Source organism: Arvicanthis niloticus, chromosome 5, assembly GCF_011762505.2.
Source record: "Arvicanthis niloticus isolate mArvNil1 chromosome 5, mArvNil1.pat.X, whole genome shotgun sequence".
NCBI classification, from domain to species: domain Eukaryota; kingdom Metazoa; phylum Chordata; class Mammalia; order Rodentia; family Muridae; genus Arvicanthis; species Arvicanthis niloticus.
In genome coordinates, this window is record NC_047662.1 from 1,621,423 (window position 1) to 1,635,480 (window position 14,058).

The window sequence follows — 14,058 nt, forward strand, 5'->3', positions numbered from 1 at the left end:
TTATTACCGAGAAATGCTGAGTGGGGAGGGGTATCTGGCCCTTCCATCCTCAAAAATGAAAATTACCCTCCGCCACATTGTGCCATGAACAATTACCTGCTGTTTACTAATTAACCTCTTTTTAAAAGTGCTACATTTCTTCAAGAACTGTTATTTCTCTAATGTGAAAACTGGCTTACTCGTGTTCACCAGAACCACCGTGTCCCATGTGCTCTGGGCTTTGTGAACACTTTATGAACACTTTTTTTTAATGACACATTTTATAATTTTTTTTTAAATGCCTTACTAGAAGCTCAAATACAGAATATATGCTAGTGTGTCAGAACGTGACCTCTCAGTATGTTAGTCCCATGATGAGACCCTCCAAAGCTATTGGCTCAGGCAGGAGGGCTTCCCTCAACTGCAGGCAGCCACAGCTTAGCCCTGAGATGGGAAGTAGGGAAAGAGGTCCATGGGCTCAGGAAGCACAGAGCCAAAGTGGCTGAGTCTATCCAGTTACAGGCAAGCCGGCAGCTCAGGGGCTGTGAAACCCACAAGGTGAAGGCTGTGAAGTCTGCAATGAGTGAGACCCTCAGCTGCCAGGACCATGAATCCTCACTCAGGGTTCCAACTGCTGGCTCTTTCTTTGTCCAGCCAGGTGCTTTCCAAGATTCCAGCTCAGAAGCTCCGAGGACAAATCCTAGGTTCGGTGAGAGGAATTGGGAAGTGGCAGGAAGGAAACCCTTGCCTCTGCTTGATCCACAGAACTGTAGGGAGCTCCTGGTAAGCGACCTTCACCTAAAGGCTGTTGCCAGGGTACTGCCAGGGGCACCCACCCACTCACCCCATGTTACCAGGGAACGGGGCTCTAGAGGGCTGAGGAGGTGACAGAAGGTCCCAAAGCAGTGTGGTCTGATTAGGTTACAGGTTCCCACCCCCCTTCCCGGCCCGATGTCCACAACCAGCACAGCCCATCCCTTAGACACAGCTCTGCCAGGTTAGGGCAGGGATACAAAGTGTACTTAGAGGGTGTTTTAAAAACTTCTTTCCTGGGGAGATATAAACATGTACTCCCTCCTTACGGGGCTCCAAACTGAATGGAATCCCATAGAAGTTCAGCTTGAGGAACCAAAGAAGCATAGGCAAGGGATTACTTCTAAGAGAGTGACCCCGAAGCGGCTGCACCGCAAAATCTTACTCCAGCCTGGATGACTTCTCCGTAGCTGCACATAAAGAATTCACAACCCCAGTCTATCACCTCTATCACCCAGTCTTTAAATTTTAGCCCCCTGAGACTACCTGTAATTAGGGCAGAATAACATAAAAAAGGTGGGAGTGGCCAGAATCTCTGATGCAGGTGCAATGACTCTCTCTCTCTCTCATATTCATTCATTCTCTCTCTCTCTCTCTCTCTCTCTCTCTCTCTCACACACACACACACACACACACACACACCCCTTCCACAAACCTGATCTCAGGGGTCTCTTGTAAGTAACCAAGCTGCTCTAATAAAAATGTTTTTACACTGGTTTAGGGATAGTTTCTTCGACAGAGAGCAAGACCTAACACACCCCTCCTCAGTAGATACCATCCCCTCTGCTGATGCCTGATATGTATGTTACAATTATGAAAGCCAAAGAAAGACCTCAAGTGGAGACCCTGGTCCCTGGGCTCTACACACAGTAAATCCTCATTGAGGTAGCACAGGGTAGCGGGGCTGGAGAGACACCCTGCTAAATGCAGGTGTGCCTTCTGCAGCTGGGTTACCCTCCTTTCTTGAGGATCCTTGGTACCAGGTGTAAACTGTCAGGGGGATGAGGGCAGGATGCCAGTGAGCCAAGGTCATAAAGCCAGGTGAAGCCCCTAGGATTCACCGCTGCCTCTGTCCTAGGCTTCTCCACTTGGGGCTCTCGGGGGACATGTGGGGAGCAGGCACCTTGTCCCTGAAGGACATGGGCCACTGGCTCCATCACCTTTAGTGACTCTGCAGAACTGGTAATTTTTCCCAGCCTCAGGCCATACTGGTCTCTGCCCTTTTCTTGCCGGCTCACAAAGCATGTCTCCACGGCAGTGTTAGGCTGTTATTGGTTTAGTAGAACGCAGAAGAGGGAGGCAGAGTCCATTTGGGCAACTCCTTGGCCATCAAAGTCCCATTCCCCTCCCTCAGTGTCTGGATCAGAGGTCTTGGTGCTGAGGAAAACACGGGGTAGTTTTACGGAGTCCCACCTTCTCCCAGAGGGAGAAGTTCTTTAGAAGTCTAAGTCTGGACTGGGTCTATCTGTGAACCCATCGCACACAGGCCAGGCCAGGGGGGGCGGGGGGGTGGTGACATGACTGTGGGGAGGACCAGTCTTCCCTGAATAAGTTTCGTAGGCTATTGCCCTTCTGTCAGCCCCCACAACTCCCACTCACCTTCTTTAGGCTTTGGAGAGCTGGGTGGGGAGGCCTTGCTGTTAAATTTTTAATTTTTCTGGCAATTCTATCTTGCACAAGGGCACGAACAGAGCAAATCCTCTCTTAGGTCAAGAGGAGACACTCTCAGCTCCTCTACCCAACATGGAGTGAGGAAGGCAAAAGGGAGGGAGCCGGGAGTGCACAGGATGTGCAGAGCCCCACAGGCACGTGGGAAAATTCCTCTCCTCCTAGCACCACTGTCTTGGGCTTAAACTGTGGCTCACTAAGGTAGGCTGCGCCTGCTACCCCTCAGCCTGGCCCTGGAACTAACTGTTCTTGCCTGCCAATCACACAGAACTCTCAAGAGACAGATGAATGGTCCCAAGTCACAGAAGGGTAACCGGAGGAGAATTACCTAGCAGTTCCTACCCAACAGTTGCAGCTGTGGGGTGCAGCACCATACAATTCCAAATGCAAAATCTGGTTTCCAAACTGAGTATCAGCTGTATGGTCCGAGTCTGCCCCTGAATCATTAAGTAGTAGGTGACTCCGCAAAACGAAATGTAGTTTCGGATTCAAGATGAGTTGAGTAGACTAGGGTGCCTTGCTCCACGCAGCTCTGGACGTCACTGTGCACGGAAGGCAGGCTCCCGCACTGTGGCTCCGGAGAAGCCTTGGCCTCTAGGCTAGAGAGACTCACAGCTTGGTGCTTTCGTTGCTGCCCGGGCCCTCCCCGCTTGCGCTCGCTAGAAGCCGGAGCATACTAGGCTGGCAGCGGCCAGGAGCCGCAAGTCAGTGCCACGCGGCTTCAATGGGCTCCAGGGCTCCAAGAGGTTACCTGTAACGAAGTTGCTGCTGGTGAGCACGGGTGGACGGAAGGGACCTACTAGCTGCACCGCTACATGGTCCGGGACTAGCACGTGACTCAAGGACTCTCTGGGTGCGAGCCGCAGATCTAGATTCGTTGGTGGATTTTTGGAAGGGTTGGGGAAATCAAGGGGAAGAGCGTGGGAAGCCGATTCCGATTCCGTTTATTGCTCCCCTGGTGGCCGCAGCCCCAGTACAGTTTTAAGAGCCCGGGGCTTCTCTGCATTTGATCCCGCACACCGTGCTCCTCAAGGGTTTCCTATGCCTTCTGGAGAGCGTTTTCACAAAATATAAAAGCCAACTCCCTTCTGGTTTCAAACAGGGGAGAGGGCGAGGAAATTCAGGCCTGATCTCTCAGTGTTTTATAACAAAACAAAACAATTACCCCACCATGTCCTCACAGTCTACACCACCAAGTGTGCAGGCGAGTGGCGAATCATCTCCTAATCGTCACCGCTGCAGGGGCTCAGGACAGAGAAACTCTGCTGGAGTCCCTTAGGCGGTTGCTGTACCCGTGCAAGGATGCCTATACAGGCCTCTAGGACATGGCCAGTGAAAGGGGGACAGAAATCACCCTGTGATACAAAGAAGTCCGTTTCTGAACATTTGCGGTTTGTTCGAAATCGACAAGAAGGTTGCATTTCTGGGAAGTCTTGGTGGAGAGCATCCCACACCTCTCAGAGACCCACTTTGGAACCAGAAACGGGCGCTGACCCCGGGAGGTCCCCAAATCTTCAGAAAGAACCTCTTAGACAGAAATTCTGACTACCATCTTTCTGTTCTGAAGGTCATCCAGGATACATCGAGGTTCCCTGGAGCCAGGAGGGCAGACCCGCAAAGGGGAATCTGAAAATGGCTCCAGGGTAACGCTTGCTCATAAAATGGAGACTGGGTGCTGGAAAACCCCCGCCTTTGGAGCCACTCCCTAGGCTTACATGGGGACAATTCTTTGGGTGTTTTGTACCCTATCCCAAACACCCTGATAGAACCTATCTTCAGGCCGTCTCTGTTCTTGCCACAGGCGGGAAGGTGACTCCCTGATCCTGTCTCTGCTCCAACCAACACCTCCGCCAAGGGCTTGGAATGTGAAAACACACTCCTGTGGTGAGGAGACCCTCATCCATCCTGGCCTGGTGGTGAGGACTGGTAGTCTGACAAAGGTCCCTCCCAAGACACTTCCAGCTTGCCTGGAACGCACACGTGGCAAGGGAAATAGAGGTACCTTTATTCTCTTTGCTGTCGGAGGGGACCTGCGGTGCCACAGCGGGAGGTTGTGACTGAGCCCGTAGAGGCTGAAGAATACACAGGGAAGAGGACAAGAAACTGCGGTGGTAGACTCAGGCTCCACAAGGGGCTGTAGTGAATCTTCACCCCTACGCCAGGGGTAAAGGTGCCAGCTCTCACCCCTGCACCGCGCCACAGGCTAGCTTCCCCTAGGAAGCCTGGGACTGGGTGTGGCTACAGAAAGGGACTTTGTAGACCACAGTAGTAGGAAGAAAGGAGAAGAGTCCGAGCTCCCTAAGTGACCAAGGACCACTCCCTCAGTCTGGTCCTCCCCCAGTCCCCAGGAGTGATCTAATGTGGTTCTACAACCTCTTTCTCCAGCTGGCTAGAAGGGGTGGGCATTTCTGGCCTGGATGGAGCACAGCAGAAGTCGGTGGGAGTCTCTTCACTAGCATACCCCTCCCCTGGCAGCAATGAAGTTGGTTCTCAAACTTGGCGGTATTAGGAGTCCTCTACACAGGGAGTTACTCCAAACAAGGAGTGGAGTGGGCAGCACTTCTCACTAGAGTCTATGGTCCCCAAACTCCCCAGAGCTTGACTCAGTTTTAAAACGGTTCTTGCGGCATCTAGTAATCACCATTCCCCCATAGGACCTCCACTTGCCCATACTTGTTCTCTAAGTGTCAACTCCCATCCCTGCCAAAAAATTTCTTGGTGGGATGGAAATACAAAACGGCCTCCGAGGGGACCTCTGTCTGATTTCCCTTGCTTTCCCACTCTCCTTGAGGAATTCCTCCACGTCTGACCGCTCAGCTTCTAAGTCTGGCCACGTGGGGGCAGGGCCTGGCCAGGACCAGGGCTCTCCCAGACCAGAAGGTCTTGCACCTAGGAGTCATCTCAGCATCTTGGGGGTTCCTGGTCAACATTGGTTCCCAGGCTTCTTCCCCAGGCAGGTCATCCCCCTAGCTCAGATGGTGGCAGCCAAGAGCAGGATAGACTTGCTACAGCCAGTTCCCAACACCTCTACTGGCGAGGGTCGGTTCCCTGCTCCCATCCTAGACTGATCTGGTCCAATCTGGCCAGAATTCTGTGTGCCCTTGAGCAGAGAGGGGACCAGAAAGAGGACTCCCTAGAAGTAAAACCTCTGTCTGTGTGTGTGTGTGTGTGTGCTGGGAGGGGCAGCCTCCAGTTCTAGAAAAAAAAAAAAAGCCATGGTTGGGCTAGGGTGGGGGAACATCAGGGTGGCTCATTAGCATCTGTATTAGCTTCTTTGTGTTTTTCCTGGGGTGTTCTTCAAATCTCAAGGGACACCTGGGGCGATACACCTTAGGGTGACCTTGACCCTTCCCAGTTGTGTTACTTAAGCCAAGTTAAGCCCACGGGCAGGAGGCCACTGGGGCCAAAATGAGCCCTGTGTTGCTGGACTCTGTCACCACCCCCGTGGGGGTGAGCAGGTTCGGGGGCCCTCCAAGACCTACCAAGAGCTGCAGTGGTGCCTTAGTCTGCATTGGAAGCCCCTCACTACCACCCCCAGAGCCTGGTACTATAAAATGAGTGGATTTGTGACTCGGCCCAGGTAGATACTGAGAAAGAGAAAGAGCCAGGCCTTCCCACAACGGGGCCTCCATCTGTGCAGCCAGCTGGGTGCAGGGCTAGGCACCCAAAGCGGTGGGCTCCTCAGACAAGTCTGAATCTCCGCGGGGAGTGACCCCTTAGGCAGTCCGAAGGTTCAGCGCACTGCTGCCGCCAGCTCTGAGGCTTTTCTCTCTGGTGTAGCTGGGGCCTAGCAGCACTTTCCACTGGGTGAAGGATCTATAGGGACGATCCTCTGGGGGATTGCTGTTTTAATGGGATTTCGGTGTGCGGGTTTCAGTACTAGGAGACCGGTCACAACAAAGAAGGGGTGAGAACGACCCAAATGGCGCCCACCCCTGTGAGGGCTCAGGTGGACACGGTGACAGCTCTGAATCTTGTTGCTTTAGAGGGACCTTGGTGTTCCAGGAGGGCGCCCAGGGCAGTGACCCAGCCCGGCAGCGCCTCCGTTTGTTTCCAATTCAAACTCAAATCGTAGCTGTACTCGAAGGAGGAATCCACACTCACCCCATTAGGCCTCTTAGTTGGGGCCACCCCGTTTTTGCCCAGCCAGGCCCCTAGCCGGCCTAAGCTCCCGAGTGTGAAGGTTTCAGAGATAAAGCGCAGGCTACTTTCCTGCCCGCACTCCTCCACCTGTGCCTCGAGTTCTCCAACCCGAGCGGCACCTGGGTCCGGAGAAGCCGGAGGGGAGTGTCCGGAAAGGACCGCAGCTCCCGAAAGGGGCTAGCTCCGGCGCTTCCGCACCCGGTACTCACCTGGGGGCTGCGGCCGCAGCCCAACGGGGCGCGGAGACCGGAGCGCACGGGCCCACCCCGGAGGTGCAGAGGTGCGGGGCGCCCCGGGACGCCCAGGACAAGACGCGGGCCTCGGCACGGCCGCCCCCCGACGCGGGGCGCGCTGGCCTCAGCCGCCGCGCCGGACGGAGGACCGACGGCTCCAGCGCCGCTCGGCGTCCCGGGCGGTGGCAGAGCTCGGAGCTGGCGGCGCCTCGGCTGTTTGTTTTTGAGCCGCGGAGCCCGAAGCTGCAGCCACCGGGTGGGGGCGGGGGGAGGGGCGGGGGCGGGAGGCCCGCGGGGGGCGGCGGGCGGCGGGGCTTCGGAGGAGCCGGGTTCGGGAGCGTTGGCCCCGACACCCCCTCCGCGAGCGCGGGGTGCGGGCTGGGACCGAGGGGAGTTCGGGAGGAGAGCGCTCTGGGGCGACGGCGAACGAAAGCTTTTTAATTAGTAATAAAACGCAATAAAACGCAGCAAAAGCAGCCCGGACCCGCGTCCGAACTATCAGCGCGTTTGCGGGGAGATCCGAGGAAGTCGCGCAGAAACCCACCGCGGGCCAGTCTCCTCTACGGCCCGGCTTGGGCAGGAGCCACAGCGCTGCGCAGCGCAGGGCCAGGGCGGGGGGACCGTCACCTCGCCTCCAGGGCTACCTGGGTCCTTTTAAAGTGTCCGGGGTGCGGGCCCCGGGCGGGAGCGACGAGCACGGAATGTTTTCTTAAAGGGCCAGTTCCGAGCTGCGCTGAAAAGGGGGGGGAGGGGGGAGAGAGAGAAGTGAGGTGAAGACCGAGAAGGCCTTGGAGAGCCCCCCAATCCCGCGCCGAGGCGGCGGCGGCGGCGGCGCGACGAAGAGGATGATGAACACATTGCAAAGTTTTTTTGGCCCCGGCGAGGGGTGTCAGATTGAGTGCTCTGTGCGCATGTGCGAAGGTGTCCAAACTGACAATGCTAGGGAGATGAAGATAGTGTGTAGCTGCTTCTGGGCTCAAGGAGGAGGAGAGAGATTCCGCGAGCCGACACCATGCGATCCAAGGCGAGGGCGAGGAAGCTAGCCAAAAGTAAGTCTCCCGCGCTCGACCGTGCCGCGTCTCCGGGCCCCGGCCTCGGGGCCGGGGTACCCGGGCCAGGGGTGCGCGTCGGGGCGCGGTCGGCGCGCCCGCGGCTCCGGCCCCCGGTCGACCGCGCGGCCCGGGGGCTGCTCCGCCTCCCGCGCTCCGGGGCGGCCGGGCTCGGCGCGGAGGCTCGGGGCGCCCGGGCCGCGCGCTCCCCGAAGGCGCCGGCCCCCTCCCCGCCGAACCCCCTCCCCCCCCACAGTGTCAGGCGCTCGGGCCCGGGAACCCGAGGCGCGCGGTGGGGGCCGGGGAGGGGGGCGGAGGGGGAGGGCCGGGGGTGGAGGAGCGAGAAAAGCGAAAGTTAGCGAAAAGTTGACGAAAGGGGAGAGTAACTTTTCCTCTCGCTCGCTCTCTCCCTCTCTCTCTCCGAGTGGCTCTCAGTCCTGGTCAAATCATATTCCGGGCTTTTGAAATAGTGGGCGCTAGAGCACCGCCTTTGGCGTCCGCCAGCCGGGCTCAGAGGAGGGAGACCCTGAGCCGGGGAGGGGGCGGAGGAGGGGGCGCGGGCCGGCGCCCACCCGGCTCCCCGGGAGCAAGGGCAGGACGGCCGCAGCCACTGGGGAAGCAACATGGAGACTTTTTCCTGCGCTCGAAACTGTGCTCGTGAAGTTTATTCCCAAGTGGTGCCCCGCATGGTGGCCGGCGCTCCTCTGTGATCCTCGCGGTTCGATAGGGCCGCCCGGTGCCGCTGCCTCCGGTAGCGGGGTCCCCACTGGCCGCCTTGCTACCCGCCGCCCTGCCTCGCTTGGCCTCGCTCCGACCCTCCCGCACACGGTGTCCCCGGCACCCGCGAGCCCCAAAGGGACCAATGCCCCGGCGAGGCTGCCCGGGCCCGGGGCTTACTTTCTCTTTCGCTCCGCCTCGGGCCGCGCCTGGGGCTGTGCGCACAGCCGGCAGCAAGCTGGTCCCCACCGCAGCTCGCCGGCTCCCGCCGTCCGCACTACGGCCACCGCGTCTCGGAGCTGTCTGCGCGCCTTCCGATCCCAATGCGGGCGCCATCGGCACGAGTCGGGCCCGGGGCTTCGTCCCTTGCAACCAGCAGGTGGGGACCCGCCGCAACGCGGCCGGGGAACCCGCGGCTCCAACAGCTCGAGCCACGGTCCGGCTCCAGCGAAGCGTTGAACGCTGTTCGGAGAGGATCCGAGTCGCTGGACCCCGCCGCCCCCTCCTCTACTACGGGCGGGCGAAGGGGGCACCCGGCACGCCGGCTCCAGGTCCCTTCTTGATCACCAGGCCGTTCTGTCTGTGCCTCCCGGGCAGAATCCTGCCTGGCCCGGCCTCGCGGCTTCCAGAGCCGAATTCTTAGAGCATGAGCCCAGCGAGCGGGTGTGGGATCCGCGATAGTTTTCCGGAAAAGCCAGGCACTTTGAGCTCGGGACCCTGCCGAACTTGGCCCCAAGGCAGCCTGGCTGCCTTAGGCCGCGCGCCCACCCTGCAGGGAAAAGCAACTTCCAGCCTCTGCCAAGCTTCCCTGAGCTCCGCCGTTGGAGTTCGTGGCCCCTCGGTTAGGAGCCCCTTTCCTGCCGAGCTCCCTGGCCAGCTGCCCTTGACCTCGGCCTTCTGGGCCACCCATGACCTCTGACCCCTCTTGGTTCGAACAGGGCCAGTAAGTTCCCAGCGGATGCGTAGGGGCTGTGTGCGTGTTGGGTGACTCTCCACGACGCACGGAGCGGGTGTGTTGTGCACTGTTACAGTGCGGTGTGCACTGTGGGCCGTTGGGACTCTCGACCCCCTGGCTGCAGGCTGGATGGTCAGGCTCTCGCTGAGGAAGGACCCAAAGCTGGAAAAGGAGAGAGTTGTAAAGTGACTGCGGTTTTTTATTGTCGCCGCCTTCGCTGCAAGCGAGAGACTGGCTCAGCACTCCGTGCGCGGGCCCGGAAACTTCCCAGAGGCCCACACCCGCTCGGCGCCTTGCTGGGCCTCCTGCTCTACCTCCACCAGGTGGGGAAGGTCACCTGGCTCCGGCCCTACATACAGCCAGAACGGGCGTCCGGCGACGTTCTTGAGGCCCTCCCTGGAGGCCAAGAACCAAAGGGCACAACCGGTGGAAGTGCCGTTGTGCCCAGTTCAGGCGTCTCCTTCCAGGGCGTTCTTGGAAACAACCCACAGAAGCTTGCCCGACAGACCCAGGGTCTCTGCTTGAGTGTCACCCTGGAGAACCGGTTCCAGGCTGTATGACTGTTACTGCTAAAATCAAAGCCCCCTCAAGAAGATCGGTGAGGCAGCTCAGGATGGAAGACAGCCCAGGGCTCACTCAACATTTTATTTCATTAGACAACATTTTAAGCGGCCGTGGAAGGCTCCTGGGAACCTGACTCCATTACCTGAAGCAAGGGTGACTAGCAGACACTCAGCAGACAGCCCAGAAGCCTCCTAGGCTAGCCGACAGGGTCAGGAGATAGGAGAAGGAGCAAGGTCATGGTGGTTCAGGGTTTTATTCTGCCCTCGTATTCAGGCCCCTGAGCTGTGACTGAGCTGTCCTGAGGACATATGGACATGGGCCAATGGATGTACTGTCAGGACACAGGACTTGGGTGCAGGGCTGTCCCAGAGTGTGCATCTTGAGGTATAATTTCGTTTGTATTGCCTGGTGTTCCTACTCCAGACCTCTGTCTGCATGGCTTACTCAAGCTGGGCCTTTTAGGTGTCACATTTGGTAGAATTTAGGGGCCCAGAGCAGACACTTGTGTTGGGTTTCCTAAGGATAGAAGCCTCTGAGGTACCCCCAGTGAGGACTGTGATTCAGTTGGTGGGAAGCTTAAGCCTGAGCCAGGAGCAAAGTGAAGACAGTTCAGTTCAGGGGTCCCCTTACTCAACCTGGGCTGGAGGTGGCCAGTAAGGACTTGAGGCTGTCTTGGCCCCTACATTTAAAAACGAAGTTTTTAACAATAGCGTATTGTTCCAACACTGCTGTGAGCCAGGTGGGCATTTGGGGTCTTGGTTGGTGATGCTACTCTCCTGACCCTCAGAACACAGCACAGCTTGGACTCTATTGCTAGGATCCCCAGTAGAGTCACCCTAGAGACCGATTTCTATCGAGGTGACAGACCCCCACTGTCCCAAATACCACACATCCCACCCTGCTAGGTGTGGGATATTGATTGTTGCATGTGTTGGGGGTGGTGAATTGTTAATGCAGTGTGAAGGATTGGAGGCCCAGCTTAAGGCCTGCTTCGCCTCCTTCCCGTTGAGACATGCAGGGGTGCAAGTGGCTAGGCCGGCTGTCTCTTGTCCTCTTTCTACCCTCCCTAGGGAAGTGAGAGCCCAGGGGACAATCTTTTCCTCTGGGACTTAAGAGGGCTGCAACAGCAGCAAGAACCAGTAGGCGGGAGTTGATTGTCTTGCCCGCTTTAGGCGAACGAACGAACGGTGGAGCCTGCTTGGTGGAGGGGTGGAGTGCAGGGCTGGCGGCCAGTGCCCGAGGCTCTTCGCTCTGGATGGTGTTAGAGGAACCAGAGGCCTGTGTGTGTGTGTGTGTGTGTGTGTGTGTGTGTGTGTGTGTGTGTGTGTGTAGGTCTTGCCAAAGCCAGTTTGTAGAGCAGGTGTTGGATAGGTCTGCGGGGGTGGGGGGCGGCTATGCCCTGGGGTCTCTAGCTGTCTACTGACTTGGGGTGCCTGCTTCTCCAGCAGTCTGGAGGCCTGGGAAGTACAGGTGCAGGTTAGACCTCCTAGCCTCTGCTAGTCCTGCAGTTTTTACACCCCCAAACCCCTACCTGGGCAGTGCTGGGGCAGAGAACCAAGAGGGTAGGTAAGGGTGGTGTGAGTTCCCTCCCCTGAGGGCGGCACTGCCTCAGCTGCGACTGCTTACAGGGCTTCTGTGGGGTGTGATTAGCCTCTGTTTTATTCAATTAGGAGGCAATTAGGGGTCCTTGAGGAGAGGGGGGTTGGTACTGGTAATTAAGGTTATGTATAATTAAGAGTTTCAACAAAATTATCCAGGATTAAAAAAATTTTTTCAGTAATTTCGTTTAAAAAATTTCAAATAGCATTAAATACAACTTATCAGGGTTTGAATCAAAACCCAGTTTCAAGCCTTGGGTTCAGAAGCTCCCTCAGTAGTAGAAGGCTGGGGGGATGCTGGTAGCACCTTCCCAGTTCAGGAAAGAACTTCGTGGGATGGAGGGAATCTCAATCTCAATCTCAATCAGTCTCTCTGTCTCTCTCTCTCTCTCTCTCTCTCTCTCTCTCTCTCTCTCTCTCTCTCTATCTGAAAGGCAGCCTGAGCAGGCACCTGCCTTTCTCAAAGTCATAGACAACGGTGGGGCAGCAGCAGTTAGTAGGTATCCATCCATACTATACCAACTTGTGACTCTGACCCAGATGCTACTGCAGTGAAGGTGCCTTTCTACTTGGGGGCCACCTTCTGTCTTCCTGGGTGTTCTGCCCGAATTTCCATACTCCTCCACATGGCCTAGAAATCCCCCGTTCAAGGTATTGTCCCTTTACTCTTCCTTTGGTCAACGTGGGCTCTCCAGAGAGCACACAGGTGTGCCTGCCCATCCAGGGTAGGGAAAGTGATCCCGGAAACCGAGGTGGAGGGTAACCTGCATTGTGAGTTGCTCTGTCCCTGTTCTGTATGACAGCAGCCTGGGAGGGAAGAGACCTCTCAAAGTGCCTGAAGGTGTTTTTTCACCCTCCCTCCCAGGTAGGTGTGAGCTGGCCGCTGACTGGCATCCCCTCCACTGGCCCTGGGAAGGAAGGAGTGTGGAACCTTGGAACCCTTCCTCCAGAGGTTCGAAGATTAGAGAGCCTAGACAGGTGCAGTAACTCATGTTGCAATCCAGTTCAAGACCTTCAGGGTTTCTTAGTAGGGTACTACAGACTGTAGTTAATTCTGTAGTGTTTTAGTTAATTAATTATCAATTAATTCAATGTGTCAGGGTTAAAGTATTTCAAGACCAATGCTTACCATGGTCTGTTCGTAAAAGGCAGGTAGATTCCATGCATTATAGCCTGTGAATTCAGTAGTCTGGCTTATACCCTACTTGTCTGCAGGGTGGAATTCTCTTTGCTCAGGGCTAGACTCTTCCCCTCCAGGAAATGATCACATAGTTTCTCCTCCTCTGAATGTGGGTGCCCTCTCCAAGGGCAGATTCTAGGTAGCCAGTATTGACCAGGGATGGGCCTTGTCTACCCCACCCCAATCTTCTGCCAAGCACAAGTACAAAAACCTCTCACAGAGTAGTGGGGCTGCCTGCTTACCCTGCCCCCAATCTATCAAGGAAAAATCCACCTGTCTTCCTCAGGAAATTAGGGAGATGCAGTACCCCATACTGCTCCTGCTCCCTAGCGGACCTGAGCTGCAGGACTAAGCAGGGTCTCTGATATTGGCCGTTGTTCCTCAAGGCTGGGTGGGACCTCCTGGCCAGAGCCACTGTGACCATTCTGCACCCAGAGTGCCCTCCACTCTAGTGGTCCTGAAGCTAGGGATGGGTGGTCTCTCCCTGTTCTGACCACTCCCTGTTCTCACATCCTGTGCTCTCTGGAGGTGCCTCTCATGAGAAAGAGGAACAATGAGTTCCACAAGCAAGCTGACGATGGGAGTGCTGGCCACTTGAGATACATATTTGTTTAATAGTTAACATTTTGTGTAAAAAAAAAAAAGGGGGGGGGAGGGAAGGCAGATTCTGGTGAAGTGAAGGCTTTGCTTATTTTATATCCACTATAACTATTTCTGTCCGTGAAAATTGGCTTAATTATATCAATGGAATGTTTCTTTTTAAATTCTGTATGCAATTAGTCCATCTTGCCGGCTGCAATTTATTTTAATAAAAAAATAAACCAGTGGTGTGTTCAGTTCCTCGTCCCCTGGGGACAAATGCGATTGGTGTGTTTAATTTCATTAAGTACAATGTGGCCTACTGGAAAAAATGTCTGAAATCAGCTTTATGTAGCTTAAACACTGGCATTTGAAACAAATCATTATTGCATTAGCTGTCATACTGGTAATTCTAGAATCTAAGGGAAAAAATATATTATGGCTGTTTTTATAACCCTTTGCAAATGCACTGTTAAAATAATTTATAATCATTTTAAAACATGGCCGGCTCCAGTGAATATTTCATCTCTAAATATGGGTCTGCGTTTTTCCCGTGCACGTTCACACATCTTGGCTCCTG

The 14,058-nt window shown here is 55.9% G+C and overlaps 1 protein-coding gene across 7 annotated transcripts in view; it reads left to right on the forward strand.

The window, feature by feature from the left end:
* Nucleotides 1–7,612: 7,612 nt before the first annotated feature.
* Nucleotides 7,613–14,058, forward strand: part of Prdm16 (PR/SET domain 16) — a 318,204-nt gene continuing 311,758 nt past the window's right edge. For all 7 annotated transcript variants that reach the window (XM_076933618.1, XM_076933613.1, XM_076933619.1 and 4 more), the window contains exon 1: nucleotides 7,613–7,885. Coding sequence is in view for 6 of the 7 variants with exons in the window: in XM_076933613.1 (XP_076789728.1) it covers nucleotides 7,849–7,885 (37 nt within the window). In the remaining variant the exon portion in view is untranslated. The remainder of the gene's footprint in view (nucleotides 7,886–14,058) is intronic.